At 41.7% G+C, this 27,596-nt stretch overlaps 1 protein-coding gene across 5 annotated transcripts in view; it reads right to left on the bottom strand.

Annotated features, from left to right (window-relative positions):
• Positions 1–1,925: 1,925 nt before the first annotated feature.
• MIDEAS (mitotic deacetylase associated SANT domain protein) overlaps positions 1,926–27,596 on the bottom strand; it is a 63,703-nt gene continuing 38,032 nt past the window's right edge. For 4 of the 5 annotated variants that reach the window (XM_035327065.1, XM_035327062.1, XM_035327064.1 and 1 more), the window contains 12 exons: positions 24,374–26,063; positions 18,737–19,057; positions 16,855–17,200; positions 16,329–16,395; positions 12,568–12,710; positions 11,780–11,883; positions 10,400–10,475; positions 9,109–9,197; positions 7,808–7,957; positions 7,431–7,604; positions 6,942–7,141; positions 1,926–5,509 (listed from right to left, as the gene is read on the bottom strand). In XM_035327065.1, the coding sequence (XP_035182956.1) occupies positions 5,290–5,509; positions 6,942–7,141; positions 7,431–7,604; positions 7,808–7,957; positions 9,109–9,197; positions 10,400–10,475; positions 11,780–11,883; positions 12,568–12,710; positions 16,329–16,395; positions 16,855–17,200; positions 18,737–19,057; positions 24,374–25,828 (3,345 nt within the window). In that variant the 5' untranslated portion in view covers positions 25,829–26,063 and the 3' untranslated portion in view covers positions 1,926–5,289. Of the gene's footprint in view, positions 5,510–6,937; positions 7,142–7,430; positions 7,605–7,807; positions 7,958–9,108; positions 9,198–10,399; positions 10,476–11,779; positions 11,884–12,567; positions 12,711–16,328; positions 16,396–16,854; positions 17,201–18,736; positions 19,058–24,373; positions 26,064–27,596 lie in introns of those variants that run through there. The other variant, XM_035327066.1, reaches the window with a different exon arrangement.

Consider the following 27,596-nt stretch of genomic DNA (forward strand, 5'->3'; position numbering starts at 1 on the left):
GCTAAAGGAACTCCTAAGAGAACCCGCGGCTGCTTCCTTTGCACAAACAGATCACCGCCAATACCCACACCGAGCCCCGCAGCCGCATCATCAAACAAACTCAGCTGCGAAACTATTTTTGAAACCTCATTTAATAAAAGGTTTTTTAGATATATAGAGGATATTAAGTAAATAAGTTACATAGTACATTACAATCACATCAGCAAGATTTCCTTTAGTGTATTAATATTTTATAAAAAAGCACACAAAAAATAAATTCAGTCCGGTCTATCACAACTGTACAGCAACAGGTAACTATATTTATATATGTACATTTTTAACATGTAACAGTCTTTTAGAAGGTGCCCTAGGCAGCAAACACACAAAAGGAAGTGTCTGCTCGCTTGTTAAAATAAAAGTAATATACTTTATTATAAAGCATTTATACAGTAATTACAAAGGCTGACTGCTCCTGTACAGTACACGAAAGCTTTGACTACAAATTTAAAAACAACATAAAAAGAATGAACACAAAAAAAAAGTTTGTATCAAATCTGAACTACGAGGGGAAAAATACATATGGAGAAGCCGCAAGATTTTTTTTTTTAAAATATACAATTACATTTCTATAAAAATATATGCTGTTTTATAATCTTGAGAAGTTAAGGATCTTTCACACTCAGCTGTCGATGGAACCCTAATCTCTGAACAAAAAAATCCTTAGACAGCTGCAGGTTCAAAGTTTGTGTCTTCCTAACACTTAATATTGGAGAGACTGAGCGCGAGTAAAGCAGCTGAACCCAAGTCACAGAAACTCACCCCCACGAATATCAAACACGTTTTGCAGACACCACTTCTTTGTCTCTTTAAAGCTTTATAAACTTGCAGACATACATTAGAAGAAAAAGCAGGGAGAAAGATTACGTGGGAAAACGTGACTGAGAAGGTTTCTGGTAGAGGTAATCATTGGACTAAAAGTGCCGTTGTATGAAAGCAGACAAGACTTCTACGGCTGTTGTCCTCCCCACTTGTGTTTTTTTAAAATAGAAGACAAACGTATTAGGACTTTCCACTGCCCAAAAGAGAATTAAGCAGTACATAATAGCTAAGTGAGAAAGGGCACTCTTTGTGGTTTAGCAAAAACCTTTTTTGTACGTTGACTGTTAAGTTTGCTGCAATACAAGAAATGACCTTAAGTATTAGGTTTGAGAAATGAGATGTGTCGTTAGCTAATTTGGACTTCGTGTTACATCACTACTATGGGAGTAACAGAGGAGTTACCTTTAAGCTTCAGAATGTCCCTTTTGCCCAGTCCCACTGGGCCCCAGCTCTCAACACGCCGAGTCCTGCAGAGCCAGTTCTGGCGGCCTGCAGCTCACAGAGTTCCCTACGACACCGCTACCTGGTCAGCAAAACCACCCATGATTTTAAATGGAAAAACATCCAATAAATTAAGATGTAGAGTTGTTCTCCTTGCAGCTGGACTGCAAAATACCTGTAGCTATATCAGATACGCATCAGAAATGCATGCATGTATCTAGTAATTATATACACACGGTCTTACAAAACTGAGATGCTATCCCATGCACAGCACAAACCTGAAAGGCTGAATCCATTTGTAAAGGGCAGACAACACAGGCAGAAGGGCAAAAGCACGTGACCAGGGCAAAATGTGAGGGTAGACCTTCTATCGTGGCATCTCTGCAACACCCAAAGCTGGCATCAAGACTCAAACAGGTACTGGTTTGGAAATGCAGCCACCTGACTACTGGCTGTATGACCACACAAAGCCTGGTCTTGCGCAATAAAGGCAAAGATTTCAGCACACATTTACAGACCTGCAGTCTATACATTTTCTGTTTGTTCCCATAGAAAGGACAGGTAATGCAGAGAGACACCTTCCTTGTTCACACTCAGCTCGGTAAGGAAGCATATAGTGCCTTTTCCTAAATTAACAGCAAGAATGGAGAGAATGGAGATCTGTCAGAGTGCTTTTAAACACTGGAAAATAATTCACACAGAGCTTTAAAATGGACGAGTCATTAGAATATAAAACTTAAAAAAAAAAATCATAATTGGAACAACACAGCCTTAAATTACCATTGTGCTGCAGTAAAGAGCCACTCAAGTAATTTTTCCCCACAAAGAAGAATACCAGAATTCATTCCTGATCAGACAAATTCAGTTCAAATGCTTTGTCTACAGTGACTGGGGAATTGTTTATTATTATTATTATTTTTTGGAAACAACCCTGCCAACTTTTGATCTAATTCAGACACATGATCAATTCCGAACTGCTACTGTAAGCAAGTGGACAGCAGGTTTGGTTTTGCTTGTTTTTAAACATGATAGACAAGAGGTCTTCTGGTGGCTACTAGCAATATGTAAGCATGTTCAAAAGCATTTCCAGATTAAGCATTTGTTGCCACTCACTTGGAATACTTAAGCAATTTTGGTCAGCCATGCTAACCCATAATTTTTAGTGCCCATCCTCAGAAAAAGCCCTTTTCTGATTTTCTTCCAGTAATAGACATCCCTGTATCTAATCTTCCTGTTCTACTTGTCAGAAACAAGACACGGAATTAACCATTAGGTTTGTCCCTATAGGAACAGGCTCTTGCCCCCTCGCCCCCTGAAAGGATTAAATATAAATTGATTTTGCACTGTTTTAGCAAGGATAGTGAAAGCATTTTCCTACGACAGTTTGATTAGCCTCATTTTAGTCTCCATTTTTGCCCTGTACCAGTTCTACCTCTATCTCCATTTCTTTGTTCTGTGTCTCTAAGCCTCCCCAGTCCCTTAAGTAAGCGTGCGCTACTGCCAAGACTGGTACTCCAGGGAAATGCGTTCATTACAACAGCATAACATCTAGATTTTAAATCCTTTTTAGCTATACTCACCGGCCCTGCTGAACAGTTGCCCTGCCTTGCAGCTCTCAGGATATGGGAACCACTGGCAACTTCCCAGAGACATAGTTCAGGACTTTAATTGCATCGTTGCTTTTTACTGGAATTAATCCCAGCACTCCAAGTGAGCTGTGAGTTCGAGCTGCTTCACCTACTGTCTGTCCTGGCACAGTGTGCTACAGCTTCTGTTCTCTCTAAGGGCCCTAGGATAATTTAATGGTAGGTGAGCCTTTTCTCCAATTTACATGAAGAAAAAGATAATAATCAACACTGAGATTCTTAATGGGAAGACTGATATGCTTAAACTTCTCTTTAAAGATTTGTAGCTTTCAGTTCTCTGCAGTTTTTGAATGGATTTTAATAGTTTCTGACATGCCATCTGCTTCCACACTCTTGTCAACAAGAGCCATACGTGCAGGAACACGGAACAGCCATCCAAATGCCGAAAGGGATGCCCAATGGTGTTAGGAATGAAAAATACAGTGTTGGCAGACACTTGCAGGCAAAAGTGTCAACACCGAAAAAAGTACAGTCCTTAGTGATAATGCTACTCATTTTAAGAGTAGTAACTGTTTCTACCAAGAAAAAGAAGTCTATGCAAAAGCACATATGTGTCAAAGAAAATGTGGCACAATACACAGCCTCCCCGACTTGGGCAGTGAAGTAATCATGGTTGCATGAAGTTACATGGGGCAGGAAAAGAAAGTGGCATGCTGGAGTCAGATCCATTTTCCGTGGATAACCTGACAAGCATTATTACCTGGAATTCATTTGGCAGCTTGAAGGGCCAATTTTTAAGGAAATCAACCAGCTGGGAACAGTCTGTAGTTCACGTGCAGTAACCCACCTAGGATTCCTGCTTGGTGCTGCAGGACTGATCAGCTTCTTCGAAACTGCACGAAAGCAGCACACGTGTGGTACGACACACTGCTGGCACCCAGGGGACAGAGGAATCAGGGCTGGTTGGTGTGAGGGAGCAAGCTGGGCAGCCACAGTACCGGGCTGGGGCTGACAGGCCATGAGGAACAAGGAAGAGATCTGATTCTTAACATCATTATGAAATAACGATAAACATGGGCGACAAAGATGCGCAGAACAATTCTGTGCAAATCTAACGTGTCACCTGGACTACTGCACGATCTTAACTCTCCTTCACCAGTAGGTTTTGGTGGCTAGATGTTTCTTGGCTATCAGCATATGTCAGTTCTGAAGGAAAGGTCAGTGCGTCAGCAAGCTGAGGGGTCACAGAGGGACAACCCAGCAGGCACAGCTGTCCAGCCACTTGTGTGGAAATAAGCAAGAAGCTCCCACTGCACACACAGCCACACACACACTGACAGAAAGTTCTGCAAAACTAGGGCTCCACCTAATACAAGCTCCCAATGATGGTAATTTCAAGGAATAAAGGAGTGCTGCCACAATAAAGAAATGGATTCTGTGATTCTGTGAGAGGTAAAAGCCACTTGCTGAGGGATTTAAGGAGCTTGATAGAGATCAGAGTCCGTTTCTCCCATCTCTGGGGTGCACACAGTCCGACACACATACAAGGTCCTGGTTCATTTTCACTAAACAAGCTTGCTTCCCTACAACCAATGTCAAAAACAGCAGTTTTCATTTCAAATTGCACTTGTGAAGCCCAGACTATTTTCCAATAAGTTAATCAAAGGCTGACTATTTCATTTTCCATGATGAGACAACCCGCAAGGCCTGTGGCTACTCTAATCCCACAGGATATCCTTACGTCTATTGCTGCATTCGTAACAGCATAAAAACAAAAGCACCTCATTGTTCCTTTGAAAAGTAAATCTTCCTCTCAAAAGGAAGAAGCGTGTCTTGCTCACCCCACTTTTCATTTTTGTGAAGCAGAGGCCAAAAGTGCAAGCCATCTTTCCACAAAACTTGTTGGCAGCCTGAATAAATGCTCAGAAAGAAAGGCAGGATAGTGTAACAGGAAGAACTTGCTAAGAAATAAAACATCTAGAAATCACCAGTGTCACAGTAAATGGATACAGTTAGCTCAGAGCAGAGCATCATTTTCTTGCTCTGGTCTGGAAAGCGTTATATCCAAGAGTCCCGTTATCATGATTCCTGACAAGCACAAGAAGAAAGGTCTGATTGACCTGAGAGAGAACTTACTTCCACTGCAGGAGACATTGTTCTGTTATGTACCTTAGGTATGATTATAAATAGAAATCTTGTTTAAAAAAAAATCCAAGTTGAAACAAATCTTTTTGTCCACCATTCTGGCTTGGTCAGTACTGGCAAGGCAAAATGGAACATGTGGCATGAGGAAACTGCAGCACTGAAACTGATGGTTCAGGTAAGGAAAGTGCAAGCAAAATAGTGAAATCATTGAGGGGGAGATGGGTCCAGCCTTGCTACTCCCTCCACTTTGGGCCTGCTGCTATATTTCTCCATCCTCATCTGAGCTCCCGCTGCTACTTCCGCTGCTGTTGCTCCCAGTCTCGCTGCTCTCTTCCTGCTGGGCCTCGCTGTGGGCTGCTGCTGCTGCCGCTGCTGCCACTGCTGCCTCTCTCTCTTGCTGCTTCAGTGCGGCTGCTTTCTTCTCCTGCTCCGCGTGGCTCTTCATGTGAGCACTGCGGCTCTTCACCTTGTAGAACACCCTGGGGAAACACGTACGTTAGCCTTCGTCTCTTACAACCTCCTCCTTCATGAATTCTCCCAAAGAATTTTCTACAGCTGCAGCCTCAAGTTTGTGAGCTTCGGCACAAGAACCCACACTCGCCTTGCAACAAAGCCTTACAGCAAACACCACTTCTGACTGGATGAAGTGCTCGCAGCAGGTCCTGAGCACCCTCAAGCCACTCGCTTTGTTTCTTAATACACCTGCAGCTACTACATTTTCTAAATTCAAGGGGGCAGTGCTGGTATTGAAGCACGCACATGCTGCTTAACACAGCATGGACCTGCTTTTTAGGCGTTCCCCCTATGCTGCAAAAATACAACAAAGAGGTGAACAAAGGCCAATTGCCATTCCTGACGCTTGTCCACACAGCTATAAACATGTGAGCTTTTATCTCTCAGCTCTGCACTCCCACAATCTTTCTCTCCATTAACTATTTGGATTTGGCACCAAATGTTACAAGACAGGTTTAGACACCATTACGACTCCTTGCCTGCTTCTCCTCTGCCAGTGACCAGGACCAGATCTTAACTGCCTGCCTTCTCACAGCTCTGCCCTTTCCAGTGCCACACGCTCCCTGAGGACACAGAGACAGGGTAACTTGGCAGGGCCAAGTAAGCACCAGCCACAGCAGGAATTTGTCAGCAGCTCTGGTGATTTAACTAGATGGAGATCTCATTTTCTTGCCATCCCCTAGCTTTGTGTCCTTCTGAAATAAAAGCACAGCCACTGGCATTACAAAACTCACTATTGTTTTAAGAATAAGCAGTTTATGTAGGGAACTGAATTTTCTTGGCGTTTATGAATCTGTTGGCAACAAGCCTACAAGAACTACTAGAACCTTGTAAGGAAAAACAAACGCATTTTATGGACACAAAAGATGGGTACAAGTTGAACCAGATGAACTGTATAACCACTAGCCTAACATCTGCTACTGTAACAATGGTAGTGCTCTGTATTTTTCTATCTCTGTTCATGAGTAAATTTCTTAATATGTGAGCTAGTAAATATATAGAAATCAATTAATACATAAACGTAAATGTTAGAGGGGCAATAAAGCAGATGTTTGAAAGTGCAGTTTAACACCAAATACCACACACAGTTGAAATGCAGGTGGTGTCTCATTCCTTTGAAGAAAAACAGTCAGCAGAAGGTCATTATCCAAGTAGTACTATCTTAATATCAATATACCTCTGACATGAAAGACACCTCAAAGCTGCAAGTTACAAAAAAAAAACACCAACATAACCTTCCCTAATCTGTGACATTCGTTAGGGTAATAAAATGATTAAAATTACCGTCAGTCTCTCTGGCCTGAACAGACAGAAAGCAAGCTCATTTGAGAACAAGCTTCCATGGGAAATGCCCTATTGTAATTTGGTGACTATTGCTGGAAGCTAAGGTGCTCTTACCTGCCACATTTTTTACATGGAAATGTGTTTTCTGTGTTCTGAGTTTTACTGGTAGCATCCGATTTTATCTTCTGTTTTCGCCGCCTCCTCTGCACTGGAACAGTAATAGGCTTTCGAGGCTTCATGGTTGTCTCCCTTGGCTTCCTTCCAATTCTGCCTGTGGCAGTTGCTTCTTGACTCCTTATATTGGCATCATTGGCCTTCAGAGAGAGGGAAAGGTAAGGCAAACAAAATTAAATTCACTTCTTACCATGGTCCTATGTGTACATCAACCAAAATAACGGAATGGGGTTTCCTCGCCTTACTCATCCCAGTTCTTCCACCACAGCAGAGTCTTGTTGCCAGTAATACTCTAAGCTATCTCAGCCCAGTCCCGTGCTCTGGGAGGAGTCAGAGGCAGAAACGTTTACATCTGAAACTGGCATTTTTTAAACTACTTGTAGAGTGAGTGTGGGGTAGAAAGTACAATATGCACAATGCAGTACTTACTGTTACACCAGCTTGTAGTGTCTCTGCATCTTTGAGGGGAAGCGTGCTCTTCTTTCTGTTATCCAACCCTTCATCTCCCTCCTCTTCCTCCTCTTCTTCTTCTTCCACGTGTCCCTGTTCTTCACTGTAAATGTCCCTTCTGAGAGGAAGAACACGTGCAAACCTATGGGAACTCTTCACCAGAAGATAAAGAAACTGTTAATTTTGGTGTCTGCAAGTAAATGTTATGTGACTCAGGACACAAGCTTATTTATGGGTCTTTACCCCTCCACGCTGGCCAGACTCTGTCTGCTCTTGATTTTACTAGCAAACAAGACAAAATGTAAAATCAGACTTAGCACCATAGCTCAAGAGAGAAGAGATATTTAGGAAATTACCTTGATGTCAACTTCAGCTTCATCTCTCACAGATTTTTCATTAGCACCATCAATGTCCCCAAAGATTAAGGTCCCATTCCGACCAATTTTCACTTGTTTCTTATACGTGTAGTAGAATTCCACACACTGAGCCACTGTCTTGGTTTTTATCTGGTGTTTAAAAAAAACATACATCCAATGGATTAATTGATTTTAAAGAAAGATTTATGAATAATAAAGGTGCAGTAAATACATTTTGTATTTTTTTCCCCAGAAGTTTCTACTCCACTACAACTGCTGTTAAAGCCTTCTTTTCCATGTCAACTTCTCCTCTGTGCCCCATCCCACAGCCCATCGCCTGCTGCCACTGTTACTCACTTTGATAACTACAGGACCAAATTTCCAAAGAAAAGCTGGTCAATGTAAAGGTGACAGAACCTGGCACTTTGTAAGCTTAATGCACCTTTTAGCCTGTGAAACACGGGAATTGAGCTGTCAGGCTTGAGAGCAGCCTTTCAGTTTTATGGGGGAGCTTTATTTTACAGCAGCACTTAAGAGAAGACCAGAGCAGAATACCGTTCCAAAAATGGAAATGAAGGTTTGCAGCACTTTCCCATTTTGGCCACATGCATTTCATGCACGTATGATGACAGAAAACTGTCAGTACAGACAGACCTATGGCCATCTATATATTCTCTATCAGTGATTTTATTTTTATTTTTTAAGTTTGGGAGTATATCTTTCTTTCTGTGCTTTTGCAACTTAAATGCATTTTGGTTACTTATTCAGAGGAAATACACATACAAATCACAATTCTGCACTCTAACTCCCTCAAGTGCTTTCCTCCCACTGAAATGCCATGCCTCGTGAAAATAAACAGGAGTGGTTGCTTTTACTATCATTGTCACAGAAAATTGGGAACAAAAGGATGCATCATTCACATATCCTTATTTGGTTCTTTTCATCAGCAACAAGGATGTGTTTCTATTTAGTTTTATAAGCAAGTCATTTAAGCCGTGCTGGAACATTACCAGCCCTCTATAAATATGCCCTCTGGAAGTGATATCTGCACTGCACGGACTAATGGAAGTAATGCAGTAAGTACAAAGCCTGAGTAAACAACAACAGCAAAACAAATACTATCGTTCTGGCTATTTCTGGTGAGATTTTATGCTTTGCTGGATAAAATTTCTTTAAAATCTTCTGAGTGCAGGTCTCAATGCTTAATACTGATGTTTGAGAAAAATCAAGTTTGAACTTCCTGTATTAAACGTTTGAACATAAGAACATACCATTGCCATAAAAATAAAAAAGTAACTTACAAGCTTTTGGACCAAGAAAAAGTCTTTCTTGTAGATTGCAATGCCTTTGTTGAAAAGTTTCTTTTCAGCAACTTTCCAATTGTCTGATCCTGTAGATTAAAAAAAGTTATAACTGAAGCCCTTGCGATTCCAAACGTTAACTCTTTTATGTACTTTTCCCTCAAATTCCCGTTAAATAAAACCAATGCACACACAGAAGGGTACAGTCTCACTGTATACCTAATCCTACATAACTGCTTCCTTACTGCTCCACTTTGGCCCTGCTCTCATCCCCTCCTTTGTTAGATGTACTAGCACTCATCACCACAGGTTAACTCAGTTCAGCTTGCTAAAACCAGCTGATTAGAAGAGCTAAAATGTGTTCCAACAAAACAGTAAACTTAACAGACATTTTTTGGTGGCCCAGTCATCAGATTTGATAAAAGGAAAGTGTTAGGGCAGGAGAACAGAATCTTCTCTTTCAGCAGTAATCCACAATAATATTAGATCAGGTGTAACACCAAACTGTACCTGAAGATCTATTACGTCCAAATACGCTTACTGTTCTAGTGCCCTTGTGTGTAATAATAAAACATTCCAGAATCTTCTCCTATCTTATAGATACTACCCAAGCAACGGCATTATAGTAGTACTGTGTAATAATAAAGAAATGCAATTTCTATGCTTTATGGCAGCTGCTTGTAGATGTCACTCTACTACCTTGCATCAGGTCTCTCAGGTGCCTAGGGTCACTCTAGATCACTGAAGTTAGCTAGTGCCATACGGCTTACTATTTCCTAATTAGGAACAACACAACACTACAACAACAGCATTTACATTTTGCAGAAACAATCACAAGCATCAACAGTTGGCCAAGCTCTTCATCTCTTAGTGTTATTTGGCAAGTTTTGAAAACTCTTCCCGCAAGACCTGTCTTAACTCCACCACCTAGAAATCCATGGCAGAGTCTGTTGTTCTGAGGCTACCAGTCTTTCCTTTATCTGCTAGCTGTCTTTCTGCATTCTCTCTGGCTTAGTACAAGGGATCAGATTCCTTTAGCCCAATAAAGGAAACCAGAATACACATACACAAAAACACACATGCATATTCAGAGAGATGCAGTTTCTTATATTGTGTTGTAAGTGTCATGTTTTGCACAGGTAAAATTCCTGGCAAGCCATCATCTGATTTACCAGAGAGAAGTGTGGCCTTTAAATCTTATTGTAGTGTTACAGTGTTCTCTAGAACAGAAAATGATGGAAGAATTCCTGTACATCAGACAAGCAGCACAAAGTTAATCATGTTAACAAACCTGTGTAGTGATAATCTGCCAGAGGATGGGTAGGTGATCGTACTGGCCTCGTCAATAGCAGCTTGGTCAAAGCTCCCTAAAATAAACACAAATAAATTAATGTTTGAGGTATTTAAAGCAAAGATCAGGTGATTGCTCATCCTCTCCTTTCGAGTAAGCTAATTGAAAATAAGCTCTTTCGCATAGCACAACTAACACTCGGGATGTGGAATGAGATACAACTTTAAAATCACATTCTTGACTGTCCACTAAGTTTTGGCTACCCCGGCAAGTGGTAAGCCTCTCAGCACCTCTTCATGACTCTGTAAATTGACACTTTCCAACCCAATCAATAGGGTGATGGGAGAGAGTTAATTCCATAGACAGAGACAATGCAGCAGTGTCTTCTCCTTTACTGAAAGCCTAAGTTACATGTTTTCATCCAAAAACCCTGCCCTAAATGATGTCTGTCAAATATCCAAGTCATTATGATCTTAACTCAGTATTTCAGAACAAAACACAACAGTCATGTGACTGAAAGATTCTACACACACACAAAAAATCTTCTCAATCTGCTTTTTACCCTGCATTTAAACTGCAACTACTTCCAAAGTTAGCAGAAGAAAAGAACCAAGCCATGCAAGCAGTTTAAACCACCTCAGCCATGAGCTACGGCTGCAAGGGGCAGCCCTTCTCCTCCCTAAGGTCAGCAACAGCACTCACAACAGAGGGCTGGTTCTGTGAACTTATCTGGAAGAAAACTAACACAGGAAAAAACGTTTTTCATTTCTTCCTCTTTCCCAATGCAGATCAATAGAGAGTCTCACAAGTGCCAGTGCTGGCACAGTACAGGGGATGACCAACAAGCAGCCAGGCAAAAGGGTGGGCTACACCGTCTGACCACAGGGCTGATTTATGCCAGGTTAAGTCAATCACAGAACTCTAAAAGGCTGATGATCCTGTGCTGAGTGCTATGCTCTGTTCTTTCATAGTACCTCCCAGGAGTGTCAAAGGGCATTAATCACTGTGTGTCGTATCTTACAACACCGGTACAAAATTAGTGAGCACAGCCACTTTACAGACATGCACAGAGAACTTACATGGATTTGCCAAAAGTAAGAGGAGCAAAACACTACATTTTAAGTCTCAGCTTCAGACCCAGCCTCTTATTTTTTAAAAGGCCAACTATGTCAAAGTTTGAAATATGCACAATGAATGAGCATGGCAGTGCGCACCTGGCAGAGGACTTTATGGACAGCAACATCTCCAAAGGACACTAAACAGTGTGAGCTAGATGCATAGGAATGAGTTTGCAAGGCTTTCCTTTCATCGAATAACAGGTTATCTGGCCTTCATTAAAATCTTTCATTAAAATCAAGGCGAAAAGCTGGGAACACTTACCAGAATGCTTCCCTTCGCTTCATGTAAGAAATGCAGCGCCAGCTCCTGGTTGGTTCCAGCCCCAGGAAAAATGCTCGAACAGGCAGCAGCTAGCAGGTTTTCCACTATTTCCACAGAGATACCAAACATATTCGGATTAGAATATTAAAATGGAGTTTCCTACAGGATTCACATGATTAACTAGCCCTTCTGAAGCAGAATTTGACATAACAGAAGCTAAAACTGACACGCTGAATGTCACTACAAATGTACCTGGGTCAAATTTGGACACAACAATTTATTAGATTACAAGGTCACATAGCACAGCACTGCATCCAGCACTATTTACACATGGAGTTTCTTGCTAATCTCCTCTTTTCCCTCCTGTAACGTCTTCACATCTCAGTTCACCTCAGAGATTTCCTGAATCCCCCCCTCTATTAGCTTACGATCTTTACAAAGTTTCCATTTCATAACACCATTTTTTCTCTTTACTCAGAAAGATTTCTTCCAGGCCTGCCCACTTCCTCTTTGCTTCAGCAAAAGAAGCATTTATACATGCCACAGCCTATGTGCACCAACAGCAGACAGCTCCTCCATCTGCTGCTAGCTGCCACAGTTCCTGTTTCCTCATCCTGACTTCCATCTACAACTTGATTTTTCCAAATATTATGTTTAGAACATCTCTTGAAAATACAGAAGTTGCTGCATGTGGCATTCAAATGTTAACAAAGACTGTGGTAGATGCATGGTTACCCCCACTAAAGCTGTGGCATTCAGTCCTACTGGCCAGCCTTCCACATTCTTACCGTTCTCTTGGGTGACTTTGTTGGTTTCCAGGTCACCCCATGGCTGCCACACCAGCTCTGCTTTATGTTCATCAATTGCTGCCAGAGATCTATCTTGGAGCAATGGGATTTCTGCTTGGAAGCGACTTCCTACATTTATACGCCTGCAGAAAAAGTAACAACTCATGGTCAGGCAACCTCTACAATATCCAGACATCCTTCATGTCTGCTAAAAGCAACAATTATGAAGAAACTGAAATGCAGCAGGCTGTGGCATATAATAACAAGAACAGCTTTCAGGTGTTGTCAGTTACATTAACCAGTATGACTCGAAAGGTGAGAGGTCTTATGGCCTTTACCAGTTTCCATTGTCTTATCATTCAACAATGCTTGGAATTGTATTTAAATACGGATCTCCTACTAACTGCTCCAAAAACTTCCTTCCAGTAGGTGATGAGGAGATGACATTCAGACATGGCAAATACAGCAGGAAAGCTTTAGACAGGCCACCGTATACTGTCCATCATTGTCACTAAAACATTATCTCCAGTTTCTATCACAGGTAAAGTGATAGGGACATTGTTCGTCTCATGGCATGGTATGGGCTTGGGAGAACTAAGGCAGTTGAAAATGTCTTCCCTCTGATGCCAATGGTTTTAACTGTTTCAGGACGTCTCAGAAAACAGACTCAACACAACAGATACTGCTTCTTAGAAGTTATTCAATTTCAAATATACTAGAAGTGGAAGTTGCGTGGAAAATGCAGAACCCCAGGAAGAACTCAGTTTTGTTGTGAGCGTTTCGCAGGTACAAAAGTCTATTAAGCCTGTAACACTCCATAGTTTTGCACTTCTTCCTTCACCTTTCTTGATTATCTTGTTGGACAGAAATAGCATGATACTGACTGACTATCTTGTTAGGCAGATATAGCATACTAACAAAATAAAACACAAGAGATTTCATGCAAGACTGAGAAGCCCTTGCTAAAAAAAATAAAACTAAAAACGCTTGCAGATTCCCATTTCAGCACTGTGAGGGACTGCAGAATGATGTTAGTGTGGAGCCTGCTGCTCACTGCAATTAGTCTCACCTATCGTTACAGCATGCAGTTTCACAGCGGTGGAAGGGGTTCTAGACACTGCCCCCCCGCCCAGAAGGCATGACTGACAGCAACTGACACTTTGCTGTCAACTGAGAACAGATACAAAGGTTGTTAATGTTTTGGGAAATATGGGAGATTTTATGTCCCAGAACAGACTACTCTGTTCTCGCTTTGTCCTCTCTGTCTCTTTGTCCTCTGACTCCTTTCTGTCCTCTCCACTGAGAGGGAGGGAGGTAGTTGAAAGAACTGGAAAATTGTATCTTTAAATATGGAAAATTATATCCTTGTATCTTGAAACTAAACTTCCAATATGGTAGCCTAGGCTGGAATAGCCTAAGAGTTAGACCTGGCACGTGCGATGTCCAAATAAAAACAGATTTTCATTGCAAGAGCTCATCAGTTACCAAGTAACTTGATCTAATTTGTCCTGCTCCAAGCAAGGGCTTGGACCAGATGACCTCCCAGAGTCCATTCAAGTTAAGTTATTCCAGGATTCCTTCAACAAGGAAGCCTAGATTTCACTATGGCAAAAGCTTTTTCCTGTAAGCACTGACAGTGCTCCTGGGATGCCCTGTGGTATGGTTAAGTGTGGCAACATCCGGAACTGAGACTGTGAACTGGGAAGGCAACTCCCAGACGATGCACCACAGCAGTACTTGCGGCTGGCTAGCTGAGAAGTGACTGAGGCTTGGAAGCAACTGAACTCAAGACCCGTGGAACACAGATGTGACACCAGCTGCCTATTAAGCTACTTCACAAATAGAAGAATTAAGCTTCATTAGCACATTTCCTATTCTGAATCTCTGCAATGCAATGACCTTTTGAGAAGCATTAGCAGAAGGTCTGGCAAAGAACAAGCAATTAGGAACACAATATATGGCAATCACAACTTATACTCAACTTCTGACAAAGTCAAGAATGCAAACTAATGGATCAAATTAAACATTTATTTTCTTAAAAAAAATAAAAAATATCAAAAATGTGTTTCCTGTGTTTTCATCTCTGTTAAAATCCAAGAGTTAACTAACATGCATAAGCATCTGTTCAGTGAGCCTAAGATGATAGCAAGATGGATGGCTCTTTGCACTTAACCCCCTTTTAGCAACAGAAAATGAACCTGCGTTACTAAGTCACCATAGTTTGAATTTTCTAGTGACATCTGAAAATTCTCATCCATGACTGAGTCTGTAGCTAACATTATACCATCGACTTCAGTAATTTAAACCAACAGACACAACAACCAAAGTCAATTGCACCATACAGAGTTCAAAGATCAAGACCTGGTGCGAAAAAAAAAAAAAAAATCTGTTCAAGAGGCTCACCTGGAACTATGTGAAATGAATGAACAACAAAAAGACAAACTAAACCATTGTCAAGACAGATTAAAACTAACAACTGTGCTTCTTTATTTCCATGAATGGGCTTAAACAAGTGCTGGTGCAATAGAGGATATAGGAGCAGAAAAATAGTGATTATTTATATCTGAATTGTCATGGAACTAGAGACTGGTCCTGGAAGGAATCTGCAAAGGTGACAAGAATAACCTGGGTTCATTCACAATTGCAATAGTTTTCAGTTGGATCAGGGCTGTCTGCTGCCAAAAGTGTATAAAACCTCAACATCAAACAAGAAGGCAGGATGGGGAAAGGGGAGAAGTACTATAAATTGACAGCAAGTGCTCCAGTTAATCTTTAAACATGGACAATTTGGGAAGAAAAGAGGCCTGTTATTTATTTGGGGACCGTGAATTAAATATTTCAAATGTTAACAGGATATGCTGCAGAGTTAAGAGCTGAGATTCCTTCCTGGCTGCAGAGAGGCAGGAATGCAGAGCCACATGGGTGTTGTCATGACATGCATCTCTATGAATAGATTTTGCAAGAGTTCATTAATATAGACATACCACTGAATTGGAACTACTTTGCTGTAGTTCTACAGCCCTTAACTGTGGCTGATAACATTCCCAGAGGGTTTACAAAGGCTGTGCAGGGACACTTGCTGCACTGCTTTTCCTGACAGGTTTAGCAGGACTGGCACCAAACCTAAGCTCCTAACTTCAGCTTCTGTGTCTCCAAACCCTGTTCCCTGGTGCCACTGGGTCCTCATATGTCTGAGCTTTTCCAGCACATAACCAACTAAAAAGTTTAATTAGGCTTATTAGCTCAGGCTACAGGCAAGTGGGTACGGTGCTTTCAGTCTGTGCCAGCTCACGAGGAGGTAAAGCCACGGTCACAGTTATGCTGAAGCTAATACACCACATGGATAACCTGCAAACTCACCAGTGCATATGAAAGCTAACTACTTTTGTCCATACTCTGTTTTGGCCTTCCTCTACAGGAAGTATGATTTTTCTCACTCTAAAACAAATAGCATACAAAGGAGTGTTCATATACAACACAAGACACTCACCTTTAGAGAACCAATGCTATTTCAGCCCAAAGACAGATCCGTAGTAATAGAAAGTAGGTAAATTCACCAGAATTAAAAGGTGCATTTGCCCAAACAAGTGTTATTTATTGCACAGTCATTTTTAAATAAGACAATTTATATTTTGAGTCACTAAAAGGAATACCTTTAATGTTTCTAAGAGACATTTAACCATACAGAGAGCAGCTTGAAGGTTTAGCAGCAGGAGGATAAGCAGGTTTACTACCAAGCTAAGACTCTGCTGGGTACTTACGGTTCAATGCTGACTGGTGTGGCTTCCCCCACTACTGTGAGAACAGGAGGGGTAACTTCTGAACTATCTGCAAGGCAAAGAAAGAACTGCTCAGACTGATCATTTTCACATTTGAGATATATTCTTCACAGAGCTTGTAAATCTATCTGAGGTATCCACGTCTCAAAATAGGTACCCATATGCTAAAGGAGTTTAAGATATCCAAGAACTCAGCTTCTAGTCAACATCTACATCTTAGAAATAACTATATCTGGTCAAGGTAATGACGGTCTATTATAGAAGAGCTGACTTTTCCATTCCTGAGAACGTCAGTAGGGGGTGTCAGAGATTACTTGTGAACACATCCTAACATGCATGGCCAGATGGAAGGAACACTGCCACTCCTCCATCCTAGCTGCCCAGACTTTACCAGCAAGAAAACCCAGTTCCACATACCCACATCTCCGAAAGTCATGATTTTCCTCCTATTTCTCCATAGCTCCTTATCATACATTAGCCAAGAAGGGAAGGAAAAAGTGGAACTTACTTGATCTAAGCAGAGTTCTGTGACCACTTTTAGGAGTCATTGGAGGTGGAACTGAATGACCGCTTGAAGAGAGGATAGCATTAAAATATAGCCCAGATCCTTCTCTCACTGGACTAAGAATTGGTGGAGGAGTGTAAGGAGGTAGCTCGAAGTTCCTATCTGAAGGATGATCTGCCAGACGGACGGGTGACCGCAAGTGGCTCTGATATGGAGTAATGTTAGAATAAACAGGTGGTGCAATAAAGGTGCCAGCTTTTGGTGGTATGAAGAGTGGCTCAGGTCTTGGGCGCTGCTTTGGTTTCCGGGCAAAACCCTCTGCTTCATCCTTTGGGACAGCATCTTCATGCTATTAGAAAAAAAAGTTACATATTTAATTTCATTTTAAAACTTCAGGTCAGTTGAAGAATTTCCGTGAGATGATAACATTCTTTCATGGCAGGTCAAAATCTAGACAGGGTAGCTGGGGAGGGGACAGGTCTCAACAACTAGCACAAAGAGGAAGTGGGAGGAAGATGATGGGGAATGAAACACACTATTTTTTTTTACTATACTACATGAATTATTAGGTAGCAATGCTACCTCTGAGTGCTTAGGAATCACATGTGTCTGGTCCAATCTGTGTTTGGAAAGATGATACTGACCTCATTGTAGCTAGAAAAAGGGACATATAAGTTCAGCAGAACTCTGATACAGATGCAGGATGACACCGGATAGTGATTAGAGAACAGAAGAAAACATAACAGTATTATCTTAGACAGTCAAGCATGTAAATGCACAGAAACCTCCTCAGATGCCTGCCGTTTCCCGATGGTATCAAAATGTTCTATTGTACTTCTCAACAGACAAACAGAATACACAAAAAAGTTGAAAGAACGCAAACCCTGAACTGGAAAGGTAACACTCAAGTACTGATCTTCAGAACTTCAGCAAGATTAAAATTCCATGAGAATGAATCTCCACTTCGGATTTTACTCACACATGGAGATACATACACTAATCACAATTTGATGTTATCAATGTATGTATGGAGAAAACACTCTACTCAAGGAGAGACAGACTATTTCTTCTAGTGTTATTGTACATCTGGATTTCTTTACTGTTTAGTAGTTGGGCATTGCTTGGCTGTACTAATAGCAGCAGCAACAGTCCATGAAAATATGACATATATGGCAATATTATGAAATTAAAAAAAGAAAGACAAAAACCACAGTCCCCAGACTGCATCCATTCCAAGTTCAAGCCTTGAGATCCAACTACTTTAATAGAAGAACTAGACCAGATTTCTCAAAACCCAGTCCAACCTGACCTTAAACACCTCCATGGATGGGGAATCCACAACTTCTCTGGGCAACATGTTGCAGTGCCTCACCACTTCCTGAGTAGTTTCTTCTTTATATTTAATTTAATCTACCCTCTTTTAGTTCAAAGCCATTATCCCTTGTCCTGTCACTACACTCCCTGACAGAGTCCCTCTCCAGCTTTCTTGCAGGCTCTCTTTAAGTACTGGAAGGCTGCTATAAGGTCTCCTCAGAGCCTTCTCTCCTCCAGACTGAAGAACCACAGCTTTCTCAGCCTGTCTTCACAGGACAGGCGCTCCAGCCCTCTGAGCATCCTGATGGCCCTTCTCTGGACACAGCTCAACAGGTCCACGTCCTTCTTACACTGGGGGCCCCAGAGCTGGACGCAGTGTTCCAGGTGGAGTCTTACAAGAGCAGAGCAGAGGGGGAGAATCACCTTCCTCACCCTGCTGCTCACACTCCTTTTGATGCAGCCCAGGATACGGTTGGCTTTCTTGGCTATAAGTGCAAATTGCCAGCTCATGCTGAGCTGGCAATAACATATAACAGATTTGGCTCTCTTTGGTTTCTTTGCCTGCCCATACCTGATTTGAGGTTTCCATGTTAGTATTACGATTAGATCGCCTCCGAGTGACTATCACAGAAGGCTTGCGTTCACAAGGACCTCGATCATTTGTTTGGCCTCTCTGGAGCTTCCCATCCTCAGACTTTTCCTTTCCGAGGTTCTGCAAGTCAATTTTTCTCACTGGCACAGATACAGGAATGATAAGAGGCACAAGGCTGCTATCCTCCCGGGCTTTTTTAGGAGCTGGTGAAGAACTGGCAAATTCCACAACGCTTTTAGCAGCTGTAGGTCCTGGAGCTGCTATCAGCACACTTTTCTTCTCTTCTGAAGTATCCAGTTCCTGAGAAGAAAGATAGATTCCTTAAAAGTTCTGTAGCACTTGCAAAACAAATCAGACCTCTCACACAGCATATCAACTCTCTCTATGCGATTTGCAAGCTGAAAGGGATTTAGAAAATGTTATTGGAGGAAAAAGAATATTGGACAAAAGTATTAGCAAAATTTGTTAGAATTAGTTGAGGGTTCCCTAAAGTCTCAACCACTAGAAAACTTGGACTTGTCATCCATAAGAATCATTTTACCACCTATGGTTTGATATTTTATTTTCCAGATGAAATTGTGCCCTGTCGTATAACTTCCCCAAAGGTTCTTCAGGTTTAGTAATGACTGTAAGCTGCAGGTTATTCATTTCAAATATCACACTTCTGTTCCAGAAAAGACCGAACAATGGAAACGTAATTACATCTCCCATAAAAAAGCTAGATTTTTATCAATTTTCTTCCAATTTACGCGACAGAAACAGCTTTCCTTCTTAAAACCTCAAAGGCTCCAGTTATCTGTCCAAACAGCCTGAAGAACTTCTTCTCAGCAGAATCAGCAAGGCATAACTGCAAGCCAGCTCATTTTACACTGCTATTACAGCTTCCATGTCTTTGCTTTCTTTTACTCATGCAAACCCTAGAAAACAACTCCAAGGACATAGGACAGGAGGCTGAGTTACTAAACAAGCACATGCATACTGGAACACCAAATGACTTCAGATACTGTCAGATAAGTGATTTCTGCTCCTTCAAATGACTATCCACACGTTCATTCCACTCTAAGACCAACTTCAAAGCAGTTGCCTGCTCACTTGGAAGCCGGATGTCAAAGGACAACTTTCAGAAACAGTCCCCCTCAGGGATGCAAAGGCCTTCTCAAGCTATGGTGAAGTGCTATCTAGAAGCTATAGAAGATGCTCCTTTCAGTGTTTCAGAACTTCTCTTAAAGCCTTTGGATACAATTAGATATGCAAACTCATTCTCTGTGAGTGACAACCTATCAAGGAATTTACATGAACAGTTCTGTGATGTGGAAACTAAAGCAACATTATCTCTCAGGTATGATGAGAGGTCTCCAGCATGGGCTTCAGCAATTTTGCAGATTTACTTCAAGCCTCCAAAAAGAATGTATTGTGTGCCACTAAGAATATCTAATCCTGATAAAAATATAGCACAAGAAGGTTCTGTTGTAAGGTTTCAGACCTCTCCTGTCATTTCACTGTGGTTATATATCAAGTCAGCCAAATTCTTCACTGATGAGCAAGAGAACATGTTCCAGCTGGCATACAAACAAACAACCAATGATAGCCAAAGGACTAAACCGAAGTCTCACTTCAGTACTACATTTATATGGAAGGAAGTGCAACTTCACTGTTACAAGATGCCTCAGCCAGAGCCTGAAGCTGGGGCTCTGGCCCCTCTGAGAGACCAAGTATTTTTTGTTGCTTTTCAGAGCAAACAGGTCCACCCTGAAACATTAAGCCTTCAAAAAAGTTAGGTGCCAAGATTGAGCAAGTAAAATCAATCATAACAAGGAGATTGAGGACTCCCCCCTTTCAAGATCTTTTATTAGAATAAGGCTAAGTGTGCACAGAAATGTTTATCCCATAAGCAGTGCTGTAGTTTGGAAACTTAACAACTTCTGCAGACTGGAGATATCATCCCCCATTCCACAACAATGAAACCGGGAACTGAAAAGTCACATTTAGCATCAGTTGCCCCAGATTGTGCTGCAGAAGGAATTCATGAGCTCTGAGAACCACCCTTCACTCCAGGATGATGATATGCACCTGCACTTTTTCCCGAGATTACCAATTTTGGATTTGGAGGACATTCATCATGCCGCCAGATGTGTCACTCAAGACCACTAGACTACTACCTCTAGATAGTAAGGGGCTCTTGCAAGTGTTTGTAGCCTTCCTTTACTACTTCAGGAAAGAGGCAAACAAGGATGCTTTTTTAAACATAAAAACAATCAATCAATCAAAGAAAAAGCATCTGCTGGAAACAGATGCCTACTTCCACATAATCCAGTCCACATCTGAAGAAGCAGCTCACACACAGCTTCATGCTGCTACATGTGGCCCTACATGCATCAGGGAGACCCATGCTGATCATCACCTCATTACTAAAGCCTAGTTATCTAGGATAGGCTCTGGAGTCTTCTTCCAGCAGTGACATCTACAGCAGATGGCTTTGCACTGAAATTAAGAGTGGTCTGTGGCTACTTGTACTGATGCTACATTCTTTAGACTGCTGCAGAGAAAGGTGCAGTTCGTAATCAGGTGACTGGATTTTGCCTCGTGTAGCTAGCACTACCACAAACACTCCAGTAAATGCTTTATGGCTACCTGACAGAACAATGACAGCACAAACAAGTAGCGGCAATACGGATATGTGAAAGAGCATCAGCTCTGACCAAAATACAAACCTCAGATACTTCCTGCGTTCTACACAGATCTCTGTAGGTCAAGAAACATGAACTAGTTTCCTGACTGCAAGGAGGAAATTACGGCAGCTAGTCACACACAAGGTGCCACATTTCTTTGGCAGTATGACGGGATAACTACGCTGCCTTTATTTCCAAGGCTGGGAGGTAACCCGCAAAGAACTCTCATCCTTGGTGATGGGAGAAACGACCGCTTTTAGAGAAATGAGGAAGGAGGAGATCAGAACAGTAGGAGAGTGAAAAAGCACTACTGGGAAATTAATATCAATAGCTGAGACTGCCTTGAGGGTACTCAGATCCACAGCACTGAAAGATCACAGATACACACATACCTACGGTTTACTAAGAGGGGCCACAACTGATTTGGAGATCAAGCCATTTTTTTCAGACTCCTAGCTTTCTCAGCTGTTTGATTATGGTCAGAAGTAGGCAGAACGGAATCAAACAAGGGACAGGACCTTTATTTGCAGAACTGCTAGGGATTTTCAGCCAGTTTAGCATTTCTGTTACAGAACTGGTGGCAGGAGGGCTGCTGGACAACTCCAGCAAACACAACTTGCTGCACTTCCATTTAGACTCTTGCATAAATATTGAAGGATGCACTACCGACCTAGAGTCCTCCAGTACATTCACAGAAACCCATCAGTCATTTTATTATTGACCATCTTTACCCCTCAAGTCGTTTCTAAAAAAAATAGATTTTGGAGAAAAAAAACAACAGTCATGACAGCTGGAAGAACTGTTCCAAGGTCACTGCTGCGACCAAACAAAAAAACCACACCAGCCTTAGGAACTCCTAAGGCAGCTTCTCTCTGAAGTCAAATTGAAGCTTGCTCATGAAGGAGGTGAGTTCAGTACTGAGATTCTGCAATTTTATTTTTCTGTTTTGTTTTGTGCATGTGGCAACTGGTCCTCTGCTTTAGAATTGGGACACATGCTAAAGCCACATGCAAGGGAAAAGAGGCATGGTCTACAATCTGTCTTTTTTCCACAAAAGAATATTTAAACCCAGACACCTCTGAGTAGATCCTTTCAGATCTGAGATTTTTTTTTCCATTGTTATTACAGAAAACATATGACACCACCTTTTCACAGGCAGCAGAGTTATATGTGAAATGAAACAGTAAAGCTAAGGGTAGAGAATTTGCTGTAGTCTGTAGGCAGCAGTAACCCTGCACTGCCTGAAAAAAAGGCAGACACAGTAGATGGGCAGCTCTGGTGCAAAGTGTCATTTGTGACACTGCATGTATGTATCGACACTGCTGTCCAAAATAACTTTCTTGCATAAGGTACACATACCTACATTGGAATGTTCAAACAACTAGTTCAAATTAGGAATATACCTTCTTCCATCGATAATCCTATGGCTTACTTATATAATCTTCACATAACAAATACTAAGGAAGGCTTCTAGGTTGTTTGTATCAGAAAGACACTGGTAAGAGAAGGACATGACTCTCCTGTAAAAGTTTTCTTTTTCCCCTCACATAATATGCAACCCCCTTAATAGAAGTAGAGTTCATCAGATACAGGGTAAGATTTTAACCTCTTTCAAAACCTCATCCTGAAAGACTGAAGAGATCTGAATTTAAGAAGTTCTTCGGCTAGTGCAATCATGGCAGCAAACAAGCTGCCTGTGAAAACTGCAAAGAGCAAACAAGCATCTGTCAAAACTTTTCTTTGGTCTTTACATTATGAATCAAGCTACAAGCAGCCATGCCTTCAAATGAGTAATTTTCACCTGTCAGGCCCTTCTCCTAGACGCCTTTAGCTTTCTCTTGCCACTGTGCTAGTCAGACTGCAGTGCTAATTGTAGGCCTTCCTGCAATATAAACATGCAATGGCTGGAACAGAAGCAGTTAATAGTTCAAACTGCTAACTACTTCTAAGTTTTATATCAGATCTTCTGGCTGACAGCCCATTCAGCTGGACTTAGAGCAACAAGGACTGAAGACTGCATCAACAGCAACTGGCTGCTGTGAAAGATATGGAGCAGGCTATGGATAATTGTCTCAGTGTTTCTTAGCCCAGTTCTTTTACTCAATCAGCACATCCCTCTAAGGAAAAGACTGGAAAAAACAGCCACAGACAGACTAGGAAAAAAAAATAATGAGGAAAAAAATTCCCTTCCCTTTGTTGTCTGACTGGGCAGCAACTCAAGTTTTTACTGTAGGTAAAAGTAGCTCATGCTCTAACACCCATATTTCATCACTCTCTGGCAACAAAACTTCCAAAGAAAAGTGCATCTTAATTTCTCATAAGAGGCACTCATTGAAAGATTAGTCAAACCATACCTGAAGAAAACCACAAAAATCACCTCATAAACAAACAAGCAAAAACCAACTCCAAATTCCCGTCACTTGCCTCTGCTGTGCTCATTTTGACCCTTGCCATCTTGTCGTGGCAAGGGAAATACTGAACATGCAAGTAGCATATAATTTTAGATAGCACAATTTAGACACACTTCAGCCTGTAAAAGTGAAAAATTAGTAGGTAAGCAGCAGTCTTAACATAAAAGGAGGAGAATGTTAAAATGGTCAAAAGATAACAAGTGAACAGCTTATGCTTGTCGCTCTGAACTCCTAATCAGCTTGAGGCCTAGGCAGAAAACATCTGAATTTCGAAGTCCTGGGCTAAAAGCACATTCAGTATTAGTGAAGTAAAACTGCCCTTAGGTGTTTTCGCTGCACTAGAGCTATTCTCCCATGTCTGTGAGTTGCAGTAACTGAACTTACATCCCACAACTCTAGAGCTGCCCTTGCTGCACTACAGAATATATTGAATCAAGATCCCATCCTATGCTGCTTAAATACATCAATTCCTTTGCATTTTGTCCCTATTGCCTAAACCAGTCATCATACTATATTGGCTAGGATGTGTATCTTACCTTGACGTTCTGAAGAGAAGCCAGCTCCACAGCTTTTTGGGCCAAAGTTAGCAAATTGGCTTCTTGAGAAACACGCCGTCTCCTTCGTGTACTCTGGATTACACCCCCTCTAACACCCTGAAAGTCATTAGTTCTCGGAGTGTTTTCTTCAGCTGCTGCTGTCTGTTTCTCCCCATCTCTACCGTTCTGAGCCACGGCTTGCCTCTCTGTTTCCATCTGACACAGTTCACTGTTGACCAGGGCGTCCTTCTGCCCCAGATCCATCCTCTTGGGGTGAGAATAGTTACTTTTGTTGTGGGCCAACGATTCAGGCGGCTGCTGCAATGGGACCTCTTGCTGATGTGTGTGCCAGTGATGGAGAAATAAATTGCTAGATTGTTCTTCTGCCTGCTTGGAAGCCACCACGTCTCCTGCAGATGTCATCAGGACACCTTCTTTGGAGAGTCTCCGTGACCTTCTTGGAAAGGGAATCTGGGTCTGAGGTAGCACTGTCTGTTGGTTCTGCTCTGTTAGAGCCTTGAATAGTTCCTGGTTCCTCTCTGTTTGCTGAAACTGGTGTGCCATCATGTGATGCTGAGGTGCTGCAGCTGCCACATGAGGCTGTGCTATGGAAGCAGTTTGCTGTAGACTGAAGGCTTGTGTGGCAGCCTGTTGCTGCTGCTGTTGAGGATAGAAATTTTCAAACAGCTGTAGTTGGGGAAGAGCTTGCTGTTTTTGCTGAGCAGTAAATGCTGGACTGGAAGAAGCTGGGGCTTCTTGAAAGACATGCAATAATTCAGGAAGACCTTGCTTCTGGCCTTGGTGGCCAAATGCAAGTTGGAAAGGCTGCAATGGCAGACTTTGATTCTGCTGCTGCTGCTTCTGCATCTGATGAAAAGAATTCATTTGCGCTTGCTGTCTGGCAAGGGCTTGCTGTTCCAGCTGAGCCTTCTGGGACATCATTTGCTGGACAGCATCTTCATACAAGTCCAGTTGTGACACAAACACTCCTTTCTCTTGATTTCTTTTAAGGGCTTCTGGGTGGCCATAGAACCCTGGGGCACCAGCATTGGAGTGGGGTCCTTTTGGGTTGCCCCCAAAAACCATACCGTGGTTCCACATTGCAGGTGGAGACTGCCAGTGGGCATCACCTCTCTCTGGCAACCGGTTTCCTATTAGTGAATTCTGCCATTTGACAGCTGTCACTGGCTGGGACATCATCATCGATTCTCCCCTATCTTGATTGTAAACAGAGTTCATCAAAGCAACATTGTTGGGGGCACTTGTTAATCCTCCCGTGTGAGGAATCTCCATGGTTTGGGAGACTGGTATATTCCCTCCATGACCATAGTACTGGCCTTCTTTAAGCTGCTGCTGTGGTTCTTTTGATGACACAGCTATATCCTGTTCATTAAAATAAGCAATTCGTTTCCCAGTCCTTTTGGTTGAAGACTTTTGCTGAGTCTGAAGATTCATGATTCAGTCTATTCTCCCAGCTGCACACACTGTATTTACAATCCACCCATCCCTGAGGTTGGGGGAGAAAAGGCACGTAAGTCTGTCTTTTCCATTCAGTTTTAACAATAAAGGACAGGAAAGAAGTCCAGATGAAAGTACATCCACTTCCTTTTAGTTCGCGTGCTTCTCACACTGCTTTTCACTCTTATCCTTTGTGGTTCAGAGGTCAGCAGCGTCCACTTAGTTGCAGGTCCTGAAACAGAGAAGCAATTGCCATGAATCATCAGCAAACAACTGGAATACAAGCAGTCATGCAATAAGCAATGATGTGCATGTCAGTCCCATTTCTGACAGAAATGAAGATCAGTGCAATATATGTAAGAAACAATAGATATGACCTGCTAATAAAATGTAAGACAAGTTAGTTTTACAAAACAGATATATTATATTTACATGATGCAACTCCCAGTTACACACAGACTTCTGACTAATCCCTCAAGCTCATTCTTCATTTCTCTTAAACTTTCTTCTGGCCAATTATTTCTATGTCTTCCTGTAGCCAGGATAATCTGAACTCAAAAACACACAGAAAAAAAAAAAAAAATAAATTGATGACTGAGCAAAGAGAAAAATGATGTGTCAGGCCACATTTCCCAAAGACATTAAAAACACACACACACCAAGGCTGCACACACAGCAAGATGTTACATTCAGCGTTTTGAAGGAAACAATACAGCAGCAGCCCATCATTTCTTCCTAGCTCCCAATCATTAGAGTTGCTTTCCAATTTAGAACTGCCCATCAGGCATCCAATTGCTGCAGACAGGGCCTGCTCAACCTGTTGCCCTCTCAGATGCTTTTTTCAACAGCTGAAAGCAACTGCTCCTGTTCAGGTCACACTCATTGCAAAGTAGTTCTGGCAGATTATCACAACTGCTCCTGAAAATCATCAAACATCTGTTGTTGTAAAGCTAAAAACGTAACAGGGGAAACTTTTTCCAGAACAAAGAGCCTAAGACAACTCCACCCTTCTGTTCCCTGGAAAAAAAGCTAGCCACAAACTCAGGCTTTAAGATCCTCATTTACAGGATTAAGGTCTAATGCATGCATATAATACACATACTAGTGTTTGTATTAGGACACCCAAAGCCTCTTAAGGAATTTAGTTTTAAATTTAGTGAAATTGTTAAACTAATAGCAGCCAAGTTAACAATATGCAGGTCTCTATTACTATCTTTTTTCAATATACACTATGTTCCACTTCAAGTCACACTGTGCACACGCTTCAGAAAGGTTTTAAGAGATCATTAAAAATCTAATTTTATTGCATCCGCTTTGCTATAAAATCATGTTTCCCTTGACTACCAGGTATAATTCTCAGGCTTCAGAGGCACAGGCGTGAACAATTATAGCAATGTACTTCTTCAAGGATTCTGCAAAACCTGAAAAAGTTTAGGGACTCCCTTACCTGAGATGAACTGATCACAGACACCTGTGGGAGAACCTCCAGTAAAGCACCAATTGTAGGTATGGACTAAAAGGCCTTAAGTCTCAGAGAATAACAGCAATTTAAAACAAAGAGAAACATTTTTCTTGACTGATAAAACGAAAGCAGGTCTGTATATTCACTAATACTATTACTAGAATAGCACATTTCATTCCAGAGTCACCAAGTGTTTTTAGAAAAATCTGTAATTTAGGGATTGACTGCAGGAGAAATCCCTTCTTCCTGTATATGAAAAGGCAGGAGCTTTCCTGTTTGTACCTTGGACATGCCAGAAAATTC

This window comes from Oxyura jamaicensis, chromosome 5 (genome assembly GCF_011077185.1).
Source record: "Oxyura jamaicensis isolate SHBP4307 breed ruddy duck chromosome 5, BPBGC_Ojam_1.0, whole genome shotgun sequence".
NCBI lineage: Eukaryota > Metazoa > Chordata > Aves > Anseriformes > Anatidae > Oxyura > Oxyura jamaicensis.